Source organism: Pongo abelii, chromosome 2 (genome assembly GCF_028885655.2).
Source record: "Pongo abelii isolate AG06213 chromosome 2, NHGRI_mPonAbe1-v2.0_pri, whole genome shotgun sequence".
Taxonomy (NCBI): domain Eukaryota; kingdom Metazoa; phylum Chordata; class Mammalia; order Primates; family Hominidae; genus Pongo; species Pongo abelii.
The window spans coordinates 17,905,808-17,923,870 of record NC_085928.1 but is presented as its reverse complement, the minus strand read 5'-3'; the positions used below and the strand labels follow the sequence as shown (position 1 = coordinate 17,923,870).

The window sequence follows — 18,063 nt, the reverse complement described above, 5'->3', positions numbered from 1 at the left end:
TATCATAAGTCAAAAATGCATTTAATATACCTAGCCTACCAAACATTGCAGCTTAACCTAGCCTACCTTTAATGTGCTCAGAACACTTATATTAGCCTACACCTGGGCAAAATCATCTAAAACAAAAGCTTAATTTATAATGAAGTGTTGAATATCTTATAAAATGTATTGACTACTGTGCTGAAAGTGAAAAACAGAGTGGTTGTATGGGTATCTTAAGTATGGTTTCTACTGAATGTGGATTGCTTTCACACCATTGTAAAATAGAAAAACTGTAAGTTGAACTGTTTTATGTCAGGGACCATCCGTATTTGACTTAGGATGAAGAGAATGTGTTAGTTTGTGACTACAAAAATAAAATTGAGAAAAATATATACTGTGATAGGATTAAAATATTAAACAACAGGGAAGAGAGAAAATAAAGGGAATTACGATGAAGGCTCAGATGAAGAGTGTATATATAATAGCATTTACTAATTGGAGTAGAAGAAATGTGGATCTGAGCTTTTGACAACCAATGAAAAGAAGCACAACCAGCTACGTGATTCAAGGTGTTTGTAAAATTAAAAACAAACCAATTGCCTAATCAAACTGTTCAAAACCAGTGATAAAGGGAAACTACTCAAAGCAAGCAGTGAAGAAAGACATATTTTGTGTAGACATAAAATAAACATGAGACTTCTCATCAGATGCAAGGCCAAGTGAGAAGACAGTGCAGGAACATCTTGAAAGTACTAGAAGAAGAAAAGAAAATTTCAGTCTAGAATTCTATACTCAGTAATATATCTTTCAGAAATGAAGGCAAAATAAAGACTTTTTCAGATAATCAAAAGCTGAAAGAATTCAGTAGTAGCACACCCACACTGGAATGTTAGATATCCTTCAGGCAAAGGAAAATAATATGAGATAAAAATGTGGATCTATATAGGAAATTAAGAGCACTGGAAATGGTAACTAAACAGAAAAATACATGATTAGTTTTCATTAGTTAAATATCATTAAAGAAAATAACAAAATTCAGCATGTTGTCCTGGGTCTTAAAATTAAAAAAATAAAATATTTTTAAAGATAATTGATTTATTAAACAAAAGAATTGTATGGGGCCTATAACATGTAACAGCAAAGATAGGAATGGGGATAAAAGGAAGCATACTATTGTAAGGTACTTACACATGAGTGCCAATTATGCAATTCTATAGAAATTCTTCCTGAAAAGAAGGGAATAGTTCCCAACTCATTTTATAAAGCCAACATTACCCTGATACCAAAACTAGAAAAATATAAGGCAACCACAGAGCAATATGTATTAAAAACATGAATGTAGAAATTCTAAACAAAGTTTTTATAAAAATGAGTCCAACAATATATGAAGAGGGTAATGTATCATGACCAAGTGGAGCTAATCCCAGGGATGGAAGGTTTGTTTGACACCCTAAATCATTTAACATATGGGGAGAGAAAGAGATAATGAGCAGAAGCATAGAGGATTTTTAGGGCAGTAAAACTACTCTGTATGATACTGTAATGGTAGACACATGTCATTGTACATTTGTCCAGACCCATAAAACGTACAACACCAAAAGTGAACCCTAATGTCAAGTACAGACTCTGGGTGATAATGATGTATTAATGTAGTTCCATCAATTGTAATAAGTATATACTCTGATGGAGAATATTGATAATGGGAGAGGATATGCATGTGTGGGGAAAGACTGTATATGTAAAACCTCTGTACCTTCTGCTCAATTTTTAAGTTAACTTAAAACTACTCTAAAAAATAAAGTCTATTGTGTAAGGGTTTAAAAAAAAACCATTTAATATAATCCACCACGTGAATAAACTAAAAAAAGAAAAACTGTATGATCATCTCAATAGACCCAGAAAAAGCTTTTGACAAAACCCAACATCAGTTCTTGATTAAAACTCTCAGCAAAATAAGAATAGAATAGTACTGCCCCAACTAGATAAATGGCATCTACAATAAAACTACTGCTAATATCATTCTTATTTTTGAAAGACTGTTTTCCCCATAGGATCAAGAATAACAAAGATATCTGCTCTCACCACTTCTATTCAGATTGTACTATTGTATCTAGCCAGTGCAATCAGACAAGAGATTGGAAATAAATTATCTTTATTCACTGATGATATGATCATCAGTAGAAAATCTGATAGACTCTACAAAAAAGCTACTAGAACTAACATGTAGTTTAGCAAGGTTGCAGTATACAAGCTAAGCATATAAAAATTAATTATATTTCTGTGGCCAGGCATGGTGGCTAATGCCTGTAATCCCAGCACTTCAGGAGGCCGAGGAAGGCGGATCATCTGAGGTTGGGAGTTTGAGACCAACCTGGCCAAAATGGTAAAACCTCATCTCTACTAAAAATACAAAAACTAGCCAGGTGTGGTAGCAGGCACCTGTAATCCTAGCTACTCGGGAGGCTGAGGTAGGAGAATTGCTTGAACCCGGGAGGCGGAGGTTGCGGTAAGCCGAGATCGCACCACTGCACTCCAGCCTAAGCGACAGAGGTGAGACTCCATCTCAAAAAAAACAAAAATTAATTATATTTCTATATATTAGCAACAAACAACTGGAAAGTGAAATTTAAAAAAATAGTAACATATAAAATAGCATAAAAATATAAAATACCTAGAAATAAGTTTGATGAAAGATGTGAAACAGCAATATTGAAAAGTACAAAAAAAGATGGAAACAATTAAAGACCTAAATAAATGGGTTCATGGGTCAAAAGACACAACATTAGTAAGAAGCCAATTCTCCATAATTTGATCTACTAGATTCAACATAATCCCAAAAGAATTTTTGTAGAAATCAGTAAACTGATTCAAAAATTCACATGGGCATTCAAAGGACCCAGATTAGCCAAAACAGCATTGAAAGAGAAGAAGAAAGTCAAAGAACTAATACTCCCTGATTTCAAGATTTAGTATAAAGCTACAGTAATCAGGGTAATACGGTATTGCTGTTGAGATAGACACATCAGTGAGACAGAATGGAGGGTCCAGAAATAGATCTACACACTTACGGACAACTGATTTAACAAAGGCACAAAGGTAATTCAGTGAAGAAAGGACAATCTTTTCAACAAATAGCGTTGGAATAATCAAATGTCTGTATGTAAAAAAATAAAATTCGATCAATATATCATACCATATACCAAAATTAACTCAAAATGGATCATAGGCCTAAATGTAAAAGCTAAAACTCTAAAATTTCTGGAAGTAAACAAGTGAGAAAACCTTTTGGGGCCTTAAGTTAGGCAAAAATTTCTTAAATATAATACCAAAAACATGATCCATAAAAGAACACATTGGGGCCGGGTGTGGTGGCTCATGCCTGTAATCCTGGAACTTTGGGAGGCTGAGGCTGGTGAATCACTTGAGGCCAGGAGTTTGAGACCAGCCTGGCCAACATGGTAAAGCCCCGTCTCTACTAAAAATACAAAAACAAACAAACAAATTAACAAAAAACCTAAAAACAACACACTGGTAAATTTGACTTCATCAGAATAAGAAATGTCTTATCTTTGAAAGACATTCTGAAGTAAATGAAAGTAAAAGGAACAAAAGAACAAACTGGAAGAAAATCTTTGCAAATCATACATCTGATCAAGGGTTTGTATCCAGAATATAAAAAGAACTCACAAAACTCAATAATAAGACAACAAAAAATCCAATTTAAAAATGAGTGAGGCTGGGCGTGGTGGCTCACGCCTGTAATCCCAGCACTTTGGGAGGCCAAGGCAGGCGGATCACGAGGTCAGGAGTTCAAGACCAGCCTGGTCAACATGATGAAACCCCATCTCTACTAAAAATACAAAAATTAGCTGGGCATGTTGGCGGGTGCCTGTAATCCCAGCTACTTGGGAGGCTGAGGCAGGAGAATTGCTGGAAACCGGAAGGCAGAGTTTGCAGTGAGCCAAGATCATACCACTGCACTCCAGCCTGGGCGAAAGAATGAAACTCTGTCTCAGAAAAAAAAAAAAAAAAAATGGGTGAAAGATTTGGACAGTTTGCCAAAGAAGGTGTATGGATGGCAAATAAGCAAGTGAAGAAATGCTCAATACTGCATTAGAGAAATGCAAATTTGAAAGCATAATGAAATACTACCACACATACCTATTAGAATGCCTAAAATGAAAAAGACTGATCAAATCAAATGTTGCCAAGAATGTGGAGGAAATGAACTCTCATGCATTGCTGGTGGAAATGCAGAATGGTACAACCACTTCGAAAACAGTCTGACCGTTACTTAAAAAGTTAAATATACACTTACCATATGATCCAACCATACTCTTAGGTTTTCACCCAAGAGAAATAAAAGCCTATGTCTAAACAAAGACTTTGTACACGAATGTTCATAGCAGCTTTAATTTTAATCACCACAACTGGCGATAACCCAAACATCCATCTACAGATAAGCAAATTGTGTCTATGCATTGTAATACTACTCAGCAATAACAAAGAAATAACTATTGATGCACACAACATAGATAAATAACTATAATATTCATAAAAACAATTATGTGAGTAAAATAAGCCAGAGAAAAAAGAGTCTGCATGGTTCCATTTATATAAAACTCTGGAAAATGCAAACTTATCTACAGTGACAGAAAGCAAATCAATGATTTCCTGAGGATAGGAACAAAGGATATAAGGATTGGACAGGAGAGGGAGATAACAAAGAGTTGCAAGGAAGCTTTTGAAGATGAGAGATATGTTCATTATGCGCCATGTTTCTTGGTTGTATATCCATGTCACAATTTATCAAATCATATGCTTTAAATATGTGCAGTTCACTGCATGTCAATTATACTTCAGTAAAGCTATGTTTAAAAAAGAAATTGGTGTTCTTGAGGGATGAATGCAGTTTTTGTCCTTTTAGGCAATCTTCTTCATAGGTATGGTTGCTCACAGCTGAGCTTTGGTAAGTATGCACTATGATTCAATAACATTTGCTAAAAAAAAATTCCCATCATTCCAGAGAAGTAAACACCAACTGAATGATATACTGGGTCTGGGCAGGGCCTATACCCAATGAGGATAACGGTCAGGAATTGAGGTTTGAGCAGTCTCATCAGACAACCTGATAAAATGGGGAAATGTGGTTAAGTTGGTAACTGATATCAGGGACATGTCGGTGATCTGGCTGCTACATAACTTAGAGTTGATTCTATCTGCTCTTCCTTGCTCACTGCTTTGGGCACATCCTTCTCAGTACAGAGAACTGCCTTCTATATAGAAAAGAACTGGACTCCAGGGAAGGAAATAACTACTTACTTGCTATAGTTTCTCTGTAATCACTCTTCCTCCCTTCACTTCCAGCTCACACCTGTGCCAAACAACAGTCTCTGGGTATCTTGTTCTGCCTCACACTGGTGCCAGGTATTGGCCAGCTCACATGTCCCCACAGGGCCTGGGGTACATAGGAACCAGAGCCCACGTTTGAAGCCCTATCTTCAACAGCACTGATCCACAGCCTTCCAGGCCTGAGGCCTTATGAGGCTGCATGATTCCAGGGTTTGGAATGAGAAACAAGAACTTTGGATGTCCTGAAAGGGGCTAGGCTCAGTAACGTGCATGAGCTTCTCTAGCTGTTAACCAATGCTGAAGCTGCCATCTACAGTCAAGCATTGTGTACTTGCTGCCTACTCACCACTCTCTTGTCCGGGACCCTTTGGGTAAACACCTTGTAGAGTCGCCAGCTCTTTCCCAGAATGGGGCCAAACACAAGGGAGGTCCCAATGCACAGCATGGACAGTCTTGTCTATGGGTGGAAGGGGACAGAAGAGTCACAAGAGGAACCTTTATCAGTTCTCCACACACTCTGATCTGTAGGGTCTGGGTCCCACAGAGGGCACGAGGTACAGAGTGAACCTCACCAAGTGTTCTGGGATTCCCTCGAAAAGTGCCCACTCCAAGGATAAAGGTAACCACCACCCATGGGAGCAGCTGGTTTAAAAAAATAATGAAAACTTTATAGTCAAAATCAAATTTTAAAACTTCACCTACCTGAATGAGAGTTTCCATTGAGCTCCCCACTAAAACATCCTGAATCCCAAAGAGGTAAGCGCTACTGTAAGTCAGACAACTGCCCAGTAAGGTCACAATGTTCAGATTGGGACTGGACATCTTCACAATCCTAGAGGCGATCAGGAAGAAAGACACTTACAGTCATGACCTTTTGCCTTGGGGTCAAAGACCTACGAGACCAAAGCTTCCTCACCAGCATAATCTCCAATGCAGCCTTGGAGTGAAGGACCACTGGGAAGAAACCTCTTTACAGCCCTGTGAAAACTTATGATTTCTTTAAATTTATTTTCAAAAAGAACTAAACTCTGGCACTTATTGCTTGTATAACTCCCAAGTCTTTTAAAAGAAGGATGACTACCTACAAACGGGTGGTATTGGAGAAGAGTTGGGATTTTATCCATGAAGTTTATGGTTGCTAGGGGACTGCCATGTGCAGCTTAGTGAATAAATAACCAGCAGGTAGATATCCACAGAGTTTGGAGCCCTTAGAAAGAAGTTTTTTTTTTTCATATACTATTTACTTTATTTGATATGTAAACCATTTTCCTCTACTTGACCAAGAAAAGAAAGAGGATAAAGGGATTAGAAGCAGGAAATTGGGGAAAGGCCTTTTCTCAAGTATTAACAGCTTTAGATAAGATTAGAGACAAATTTGAAAGTTAGAGGGAGATGTGAATAATCAGGGGTTCAGACAAATACCCTGGGCACCAACAGAAGTTCAGGATGTGAACTGGTTAACCTAAGGGCAACACCAGGCTCACACTGGACAGTGACTGATACTAATTAATTACAAGTAACAAGAAGGAAAGACATTGTATTTAAGAATTGTAATCTAAATAGTGTATATAAATGCAACATTTCTACTAATAGTCATTTGATAATTATACTTTGTTATACTTTTATTTTTAAATCATAACTAAGGAGGAGAGCATTCTTACCTATGTCTCTTGATGACGTGGCAGGCTGCCTTAAAGTCAGGGCCAAGGCAAAACTATCCACTTAGTGAAGCTTGTTCTAACCACAGGCAAAGCACCTAGGAGACACTAAACAGTTTGGCAGTGCTGGATTTGCAAGCATCATAACCGCCAGGAGCATGCCTTAGTTACTTTGTGTCTGACATTGTAATACATCCATACACACAAGAACACCAAACCACTGTCCCAGGCCCCAGGTACTGTCAGCATAGGCCAGTGAGTCCAGTTGAGCTTAGCCTTGTTTTGGAAGGAAGATTTTTTTCTTTTTCTAAAAGTGAGAGCAACTTTCATGCACACCCTTTTCTAAAATGAGAATAATAATTATATGATCTACCTTCAAAGAGTTGTAAGGATTTAATAAGGCAATATGGCAAAATGCTTGGCACACGGCCTGGCACATAGTAGGCATGTTGCCAACATCAGCTGCTTATATTATAATCTCACTGTCCTCCTCTTCCAGGTTTTAGAAACCTAGGAATCACCTTTTCCTTCTTCTGTTTCTTTATCAGAAACACCCAATCAATTGCCAAGTTTCTTTCATTTCTTCTTCTTTTTTTAATTTTCTTGAGACAGAGTCTTGCTCTGTCGCCCAGGCTGAAGTGCAGTGGTGTGATCTTGGCTCACCACAACCTCTGCCTCCCTGGTTCAAGTGATTCTCCTGCCTCAGCCTCCTGAGTAGCTGGGATTACAGGCGCCCGCCACCATGCCCAGCTAATTTTTGTATTTTTAGTAGAGACAGGTTTCACCATGTTGGCCAGGCTGGTCTCGCACTCCTGACCTCAAATGGATCTGCCTGCCTCAGTCTCCCAAGGTGCTGGGATTACAGGTGTAAGCCACTTTGCCCAGCCTCTTTCACTTCTTATTTCAAAGTCTCTGAGTTTTCTCTCACTCTCCATCCTTTTTTTTTTTTTTTGAGACAGAGTCTCGCTCTGTTGCTCAGGTTGGAGTGTAGTGGTATGATCTTGGCTCACTGCAACCTCTCCCTCCTAGGTTCAAGCAATTCTTCTGCTTCAGCCCCCTGAGCAGCTGGGATTACAGGTGCCCACCACCACGCCAGGCTGATTTTTGTATTTTTAGTAGAGAGAGGGTTTTGCCATGATGGCCAGCCTGGTCTCAAACTCCTGACCTCAAGTGATCTGCCTGCCTCAGCCTCCCAAATTTCACTCTCCATTCTTTTTTTTTTTTTTTTTTTTTTTTTGAGACAGAGTCTTGTTCTATTGTGCAGGATGGAGTGCAGTGGGGCAATCTCGGCTCACTGCAACCTCCACCTCCTAGGTTCAAGTGATTCTCATGCCTCAGTCTCCCCAGTAGCTGGGTTTACAGGCACGCACCACCACACCCATCTAATTTTTGCATTTTTAGTAGAGATGGGGTTTCACCATGTTGGCCAGGCTGGTCTCGAACTCCTGACCTCAGGTGATCCACCCACCTCGGCCTCCCACAGTGTTGGGATAACAGGTGTGAGCCACCGCGCTTGGCCTCTCCATTCTTGATACCATGTTTATCCAGGATACAATCATGTTAGGAGCAATGGAACTGGGGTCGAGGGTAACAGGTGGGAATACCAGCTCTGCCACTCACAGCTGACTAAGCCTGTCTGACCAGGAAACAGGCTCCTATTTCCTCATCTGGAAAATGAAAATAACATCATCTTTTGTATCTACCCCACAGGTTATCGCAAAGATGAGATGATGTATGTGCCAAAACTCTTTGCAAACTTTAAGATGAGGCAAAAATATTACTTTTTAGATTTTTGATGTAACCTTCAGCTCTCAGTAAACACCAATTTTCCCCTGTTCTAGTACATTCTGTACATTACATTCAGATTTATTAATCTTAACATGCCACCTTTATATTTAGCAAAAGAGCTACATGTATAAAGAACAATCTTCTATGGTTTACCTTAAGTCTCCTGTATCCAAATTTAAGATCTAGCCCTATCGTACGATCCACTTATTCATTCAGGTCTGCCTCCTCAGCCTCCGTGTCTTCAGATTGTGGACTTATGGAGAGTGATTTTCCTTAATTTCTTTATCTCTCCACAAAAGAAGGGGAATATGTGGTGAATATGAACTACAGAAGTAAGAACAGTGGTAACCAGCAGCTTCACAAGCATTTTTTAAAGAAAGGTACTACATTAGAGAGACCAGTGCTGACACTGATTCAGAGCAGAGAGTACTGCTGACCTGGCACCGGCTGCACAGGGCAGTCAGAAGTTTGAGCAATGGCACAAGCAGTGGGTGGACTCCTGCAAGACCCATAACCCAGGCCATTCCTCCCCATGGCCATTCTCACATTCCTGCACATAAGCCATGACTATCTGACGGTGACCTCGTCACCAAGCAACTGCCTGGATTTCACAGCCACATGTCTGTTTGGTCTAGATCACTGATCGGTACGTTTCTCTCATAATTTTTCTTTGGACCCATTTTATTTGAGTACCACTATACAATCAGTTTTCCTTTGAGTGATACAGTACTACATGAAATCCTGATTGAGGATTCCTTCTCTTTCTGATTTAGTTAAAAGGAACTCAATTTAGTTATTTTCCAGAAAATATACATTGAATAGTTTTCACCTCTCCGACAGTGGTGCTAATTCATTATTCAAATAGACATACTATGGACTTACATATGTATATTGTGATATTTTTCCCGAGCAATCTTATTGAAAACTTGCCTCAGGGAACAAAAGATGAATACAAGATGATTTCCCTTTTTTGTTTGGCCAAGTTAACACCTGTGAAGTCACTGAAAGGTGAATCATCTCCAATTCAGCAGGTGAATTATGTATGTCTGGGGAATGTCTTTGCCACATTGGTAGGAATTCAGCCACCAATGTCATTTATATTTTTCTATTGAGCTAAAAGATGAAGCCTACATAGCTGAATATTTTAATCAGCCACAAACACATAATTTCCACAAAGCAAATAGATTTCAATATTGTATATTTAATTATAGATAGCCAGTACTATCTAGATTACTTGTCTTCCATTTATGAAGAGTAAAAAGCCTGAACTGGGTTACTGTCAGTCAGAAACAAGGTGAAGTTTTTTTTTTAAAGGATTATATAGCTTTCTCATTATCTCTTCCTCTTCATTTATTGAGTGGAAATGTAAGATAAGAACTTGCTTGATTTTTCTATCCTCAAGTGAGGTTTCAATACATGTAGATAAATATCGAACTACATCTGCAAAACCTGTATAATTCTGCATTATCATTTCAATAGTCTCTAATGAATTAAGATGCTTAAGCGACATCCACCAGCTTAATGGTATGATGTTGCAAAAACTTTATCAAATGTTAATTTCTGAATTTGGCAGTTTATTTTATTTGGAGTTACTGAGTCTGAAAACATGGCCAGAGAATGGAGCACAAGGTACTTGTTGGCATGCCGTGACTAACAGAAAACTTTCCTAAGATGTCACAAGACCATGCTCTCTAAAATGCTACAAGAATTGATGTAAATGGTATCACTGAGCTTTAACCTATCCAAAACCAAACATGAATGTCTTTCCAAAATGCTTTTTAATAAAACAATTAAAATTTAAATTGTGAAAATTTATCTGATTTTTTTATCAACTTACTATTTTTGATCCATGCTACAATGGGATTGTAAATCTATCTCAAATAAAACTCCAAACACCTTTATCATAATGTTATCTGATGTGTTTCAGCAAATTTGATCTTTTAATATCTTGCTTATTTCTAATGTATACACTAATCTGCACCCAATTAAAATTCTGCACACCTCAAGCTAATATTAGTGTGACCTCTAACCATTTGTATTTAAAGTATCTATCATAAGGCCTGACCCCATTCCTTACTCTCGTGCCTGGGCCACCTTCCTCGTAGAACATCCTAGGAGATTTCATTAGCTTTTCAGCCTCCAGAGTTCTAAATTATTCAATCATAATGATTTCACTTTATTCCTCTTCAGACACCCATCCCCAGGTTACACTCTGGGTCTTAGGGTCACTCAGAATAGTTCCCCTTCAGGAATTGTAAAACACCAATATCCCAACACCAATTTGACTGCAATCTGTTCAAAATTTAATTCCGAGTCTCCCTCTCAATCACTCACCTTCTTCCTCATTTCAGATAACGGCAACTCCACCTTTCAATTTGCCTGGACCAAAAACCTTGGAGTCATCCTGACTCTTGCTCACCACCCACATCCAATCTGTCATAAATCTTGTTGGCTCTATCCTCAAAATACATCCAGAATCTAACTCCTTCTCACCACCTCTGCTGCCACCACCTGATCAAAGTCTTACTTTGCATTTCTTATTTGGATTATTGCAATAGCCTCCTAACTGGTCTCCCTGCTTCTACCCTGGCAGTTCCCTCAAGTCTATTTTCAACATAGCAGCTACAGTAATCCATTAAAGAGAAATAAGATCACATCACTTCTCTGCTCAAAACCCCACAATGACTCTCTATTTCCCAGAGGGAAAGCCAGTCTTTACCAGAGTCTACAAAACCTACACACTTGATTCCTGTTGTTTTCTTGACCTCATTTCTTACGTCTTCTCCAGGCCCACTCCACTCCAGCCACACAGCCTCCTTGCTGTTCCTTGAAAACACCAGGCACTCACACACTGCGAGGCTTTGAAGTGGCTGTTCTCTCTGCCTGGAATATTTCAATATATGTATCTGCATAGCTCATCCTCTTTCTCTCCTGATTGCGTGTTCATATGTTACCTTCTCAACCAGAGCTATGATGACAACCCTATTTAAAATTATACCCTATCCTCGGAATTCTGAATCCTTATTCTGCTCTATTCTCTTCCCCTGCCCCCATCCAACCATAGTACTTATTACCTTTTAACATATTACATAATTTACTTGTTTATTATTATGATTTTATTTATTGTTTTTTCCTCCCAATAGAATTGTGCATGATGTACTCTCAGAACTAGAACACTACCTGGACATTGAAGGCACTCAATAAACATTTGAGGAATAAATGAGTGAGCATCCTATCCTCCAGCCCTCACATGTGCTTACTCCTACCACATTTGTACATTGACAGCCTACAGACCTCCAGTCACTTGGTTCTTTTGCTTCCTCATAGTTTATCAGTCTCTCTTCCTATCTCTACCTAATTTCAGATCCCTGGTTGGTCATCTGAACTGTTCTCTCAATAACACCCGATTCCCTTTTCAAACAAGCCCTTCTGCAGCATCTGCCCAATAAAACTCAGATCAGAGCCACAATCCATTGTCTGCTTTGCATCCAGGCAGCTGAGTGGTGCAGGAGAAAATTAGACAACCTTGCAGATTGTTGCCACCAAAACTGACGTTCTCCAACATCAATCTGCCAAGCTTACTGTGCTATCTATCTTTTTATTTATTCTGAGTTATTTCTTTACATTTTCTTTGTGAGTGACTCACCTCATAGGACTCAAAGAAACAAGAGCATGCATCTGTCTGGATGATGCCCTCAGTCTAGGTTTGGTGCCATCCTCTATGTCCCTAAAACACCCCAGGGTCTATGTGCACCAGTACAATTGTCATGTTATATTACCACCTTTTAATGTTAGTTCCACTGGACAGTTTCTACTCCTCAAAAGCCAGGCTGTTTCTTATTCTATAACCCACACCATAGCACGGTCTTTGGAAAATGGTAAGTGTTCCATAACCATCTGTTGAATGAATTCATTAATGGATATGGAAACTCCTTCTCTTCTTCCTTTCTTTGTCCTCTTCCCTAATCTTATTTTTCCCTGGCAAAGCACTCCCCTATTAGGCAGAAGGCTGAGGGCTAGGCATGTGTGCCATATGGCTCTTAAAGTACTAGAGATCTGTGAGAGTTGGGGGAGAGTTAGGAACTGGTTCAATGCCTATGTGTTAGGAGGGGCACATTCTGGGTAATTGTAGTGGTTTCAGGGGGATCCCCACAGTCCCCTGGAATGGCTGAGAATTCCTTGGAATTAGTGAACACAAGGGCCAGAGATATTTGGGGGGCTCTGAGTGCTGTGGATGCTGTGAACTTCCATAGACACGGGGTTTTCACCACTTTAACAAATTTGCACACCCCAAACCCTCACTAAAAAGCTTTGCATTCTGGGTAAGCCCTTCCTTTGCTTCCCCTCTTAGCACAGAGCTGAAAAGAGCCTAAAAATAAACAAGAGGAAGCATCCTAACAGGATGCCTGTAAAGCTTTTACCTCTCATTCTTTTTGTTTCTAGGAAAGTGCAGCACCTTGAAGGAGTGTATATTCACATATGCACTGCGTATATATGTTTACTTGTCTCCAGTGAGATAGGGCCACTTGAAAGATTCTTTGCCAATGGCTGAATTCTTGCTGGAGAATTCTCCCAGGAAATGCTTTTGTCCAATATGTTTCTTACGTCATGTGTTGAGGGCCACGCAGGCCCGGAGATACGATGATAGCCCTTGTCAAGCAGTTGATGGATGAAATCTCATCTTCACGACCACACAGATTACAGACTCTCAGCAGACATCTATCTGCATCAGAGGTTAACAACATGTATCCCACCCCCAGGCTTCAGAAAATCTGCTGATCATGGACTGAGTTGCTGCTTGCAGCTAGGCTAGGAAGCAGGCCTTTTTACACCCTTGAAGCCAGTAAATTATATCTTTTTACATCCTTGAAGCCAGTAAATTTGTAAATTATGTTTTGTCATGAGCCAAACACTCAGCACTGCCTCTTGTCCTGGGTGGGCCTGGCCTTTCCAAATCAGCCTGCTTTCCTGTAGTCCTGCTTTGTTTCACATGGAGAGAGTGAGCTCCTTACCCTGCACTGTCAGTTCAGGCCCACAGCTGCTGAAGTTGCACCTGGAAGAACAAAGACATTCTGCCCACAGAATAGCTGAATGGTTAGCAGTGTTTGGACGTGATGAACCTTCTAGCTTCTCCCTTCTCAAGTTATGCCAGAGACAGTTTTTTTTTTTTTTTTTTTTTTTTTAAGACAAAGTCTCACTCTGTTGCCCAGGCTGGAGTGCAGCCAGGCTGGAGTGCAGTGAGGCGATCTCAGCTCACTGCAACCTCCACCTCCCAGGTTCAAGCGATTCTCGGGTCTCAGCCACCCCAAGTACCTCGGATTACAGGTACGTGCCACCATTCCTGCCTAATATTTGTAATTTTAGTAGAGATGGGGTTTCACCATGTTGGCCAGGCTGATCTCAAACTCCTGGGCTCAAGTGACCCGCCTGCCTCGGCCTCACAAAGTGCTAGGATTACAGGCATGAGCCACTGCTCCCAGCCCAGAGACAAATTTCTTTTCTCTATCATTGGCTTATTAATAAGCTCGTTACACTTTGCATTTCTGTCTCTCTTTCTTAACCAGGAAGGGCAGGCTGACTTGGTTTACCAGAGGTACAATAGAATTTACACCCAAATCAATCAAATAATCAAATAAACAAAATATTTAGCTATAAGTGTGAAAGAAGACTTGCTAAATATCGTGCCCCCAAATTCCCCTTTAGCAAATGACCTTGTTTTCCCCAAGCTTTATGAGTTATTGTTTTAATGATCTTCATGTGCCAAACATTAATTCAACAATTCCTAAATACTAACTTGCCAAGGTATTAAGAACCAGTGATAGGAAGGCAAAGGAGATATAATCTCTGCTATCAGCATATTAGGACACCACCTCCTTGGTTTCTGACCTTTTCATTGCAAAGACGATTTTCTTATTTGTTCTTTTTCTTTAAAATAGAATTAATTTTAATTTAATATTAGAAGTTGTTTTATCAGCATCCACTAGGCCATTTGACAAAAATCTACATTCCTGAATCTATGTGTATTATGGATATTAATATGTGAATATACATATAAATTGACAGTGTACAAATTTCAGCATTCACAGCTCCCTTGGACTATAAACAGGCCTAAGGATCAACTTTTTTTTTCTTTCTTTTTTTATTTTACTTTAAGTTCTAGGATACATAGGCAGAATGTGCAGGTTTGTTACATAGGTATACATGTGCCATGGTGGTTTGCTGCACCTATCAACCCATCATCTAGGTTTTAAGCCCCACATGCATTAAGTATTTGTCCTAATGCTCTCCCTCCCCTTGCCCCCCAACCCCCAACAGGCCTCAGTGTGCGATGTTCCCCTCTCTGTGCCCATGTGTTCTCATTGTTCAACTCCCACTTATGAGTGAGAACATGCGGTGTTGGGTTTTCTGTTTCGGTGTTAGTTTGCTAGGATCAACTTTTTAATTTAATTTAATTTAATTTTTGAGACAGAGTTTTACTCTCTCATCTAGGCTGGAGTGTAGTGGCATGATCTTGGCTCACTGCAACATTTATCTACTGGGCTCAAGCAATTCTCCCACCTCAGCTTCCCAAGTAGCTGGCACTACAAGTGCATGCCATCACACCCAGTTAATTTTTATTTTTTTGCAGAGACAAGGCCTCACTATGTTACCCAGGCTGGTCTCGAACTCCTGGACTCAAGCAATCCTCCCATCTTGGCCTCCCAAAGAGTTGGGATTACAGGAGTGAGCCACCTCTCCTGGCCAGGATCAACTTTAAAAGCATCCTTGCAACTATTTTAAAAGCTGAAATATGGAAATTTGGATATAAGACTAAATGCCCATTATCTCATTATATAATGGCTGAAGTTTAGGAACAGTAGTGAAAAAGCATAGTGATAAATTCAAGATAAGTTGGTGACGAGGAGGGGGAAAAAGCCCCAAAGGATACCCTTACTGGAAAGGAAGTTTGTGTGGCTTTACTTAGGAATAGTATAGGCACATTCTGCTTTGTTTGTTTATCTTCAAAAAATTAGTTTCTGAATGTATTTTTGCCATATCTCATGCAATTATAATATATTTTAGATGAGCTTTTAAATGCCATGGGGAAAACACTAGACACACACACAAAATCCTCTTTTCGCCTAGAACCTCAGACTCTAGGTTACAACCCTGGCATGTGTTGTAATTTATGAGGCAATGATTTCAACTTCCTTTCTCTGTTTAGCTGCAGGAAAAGGCCTTGAGCAATTCCTGGCAGGAGACTTGTAGCTCTTCCAAAAGGGCAGAGCAGATGTCCTGATTTTAAGTAGGGCATGAAGCACAATTGGCCATAGGAAACTTCCAATCACAAGGAGTCACTGCTAAAGCAGAATATTATGGGCTACCAGGTGACATGTAAATTGATCTCTTTGAGGCAGGAAAGATTGCCTGCCACACTGGGGAAGATTCCTCTTTCTTCTTTATTTATTTATTTATTTATTTTTTTTATTTTGAGACAGAGTTTCAAAATAAAACTCCAGGCTGGAGTGCAGTGGCACGATCTCGGCTCGCCACAACCTCCACCTCCCAGGTTCAAGCGATTCTCCTGCCTCAGTCTCCTGAGTAGCTGGGATTACAGGTGTGCACCACCATGCCCAACTTATTTTGTATTTTTAGTAGAGATAGGGTTTCTCCATGTTGGTCAGGCTGGTCTCAAACTCCTGACCCCAGGTGATCCACCTGCCTCGGCCTCCGAAAGTGGTGAGATTACAGGCGTGAGCCACTGCACTCGGCCTCTTTCCTCTCTTTCTTATCTTCGATTCTGTGGCAAAACTCCGGGCCTTGGTGTATCTTGGAATCTGAGAGGAATCCTGAACAGTGACAGCTGCTGGAATGGTTCCCCATTAAGCCAGAATCTAGGAATTCATGATGTTGGGACTGGGTTTTACTCAGCTTTGTCCCCATCAGCACCTTCTACAAGGCCCCGAGCCTAGTAGAAACTTATTAAATGCTTGTTACACTGCATAAATCATTAGAATTAGAAGGTTCAGTACTTGGAAGAGATGAAAGGAAGCGTGCTGTACAGGAAGGTCTTGCTTGCTCCCACCTATCTCTCCACAGTAGGACTGGAGTCCTTGGGTTCTGAGGAACACAGTTTGAAAATCAGTGATCTGACCTGATTCCTTCATTTTCAGATGAAGAAATTTGCATGCTGTTTTATTGCCAGATAGGGACCATGTTGGGACAGCAAATCCAGATGTCCTGACTCCTGGTTTCCTTCAGTGTTCTTTCACTTCCCACTAGTGGACCCAACTGCCTGGGGCCTGTTTTCATCACATGGCTTAATGAAGACCCAGGGTCTTCCTGCCCTAGTTTCTAATGTCCTGTAGTAGTGCTGGTAGGCCAAGAATTTTCACCTGCCTCCTCAACTGAGGATCCACAAAGCCCCCATCTATAGCCAGCAGTGTCAACAAGAGGAGACAGAGAGGAAGGCGTGAATCCCCTGGGGGGCACAGAGCCTGCAGAGCCTCCTGCTGGGTTTAGCCTGCCCCTTTAGATTCTGACTGCTGGCTTGGACCTTGCACCTTAGCACAATTTCCATGATGCCTCTTGGATTTATCTACTGACTGAACTCCAGACTGAATTCTTGCCACAATCAGCTTTGGGTTCTTGGTTTCTGTCATAGTCTAGTGTCTCCATTGGCTTCAGCAATGGCCTGGAAGTGTCTGCACCAGGCTGTGGCAGCAGTTGTAGAGTCTGCCCATGTAATGTGATGTAAAAAGAACAACTAATAGACAATGTGTATGTGTTTAAGCATCTTTTATGGATTACTACTGAGGTAACAGTGTAGTGGAAAGATCTTGGGCTTCGCCATCAGACTGCCTAGGTTTACTGTGTTGTTTATAGATGTTGGAGATTTGCCTAACCACTCTGAAGCAGTTTCCTCATCTGAAAATGGGGAAAATAGTATTTATCCTGCATGCTATAAAGGTTAGAGATAGTGTATTTAAAGTGAAAAGCACATAAAAGACATGTAATAGAAAGTAACAACTTAATTTTAATTTAAATTGTATTTATGTATATATGGACTGAGGGCTGATATAATTTATGAGTTGGAAGCATTGAAGGATCCTGAAGAAATTTTCATCAAAAATTACATTATGGACCTGAGTGTATTATTGTTACTTCTTAGAAAATTGGTAATGGCATAGAATAGTATTAAAAAGAGTAGCCAGCACTGATTATCTATGTGCTAGGTGGTTGCTAAGCACTCTACATAGACAATCTAATGTAATCAGGTTTCAGAGATAAGTAGTATCATTAC

The 18,063-nt window shown here is 39.9% G+C and overlaps 1 protein-coding gene across 3 annotated transcripts in view; it reads right to left on the bottom strand.

The window, feature by feature from the left end:
• The window catches only part of GPR156 (G protein-coupled receptor 156), a 123,505-nt gene that overhangs the window by 24,443 nt on the left and 80,999 nt on the right, over window positions 1–18,063 (bottom strand). For 2 of the 3 annotated variants that reach the window (XM_002813242.5, XM_054551432.2), the window contains exons 4-5: window positions 6,037–6,166; window positions 5,681–5,791 (exon numbers count right to left, since the gene is read on the bottom strand). In XM_002813242.5, coding sequence (XP_002813288.4) covers window positions 5,681–5,791; window positions 6,037–6,166 — 241 coding nt within the window. Of the gene's footprint in view, window positions 1–5,680; window positions 5,792–6,036; window positions 6,167–6,995; window positions 7,339–18,063 lie in introns of those variants that run through there. The other variant, XM_054551433.2, reaches the window with a different exon arrangement.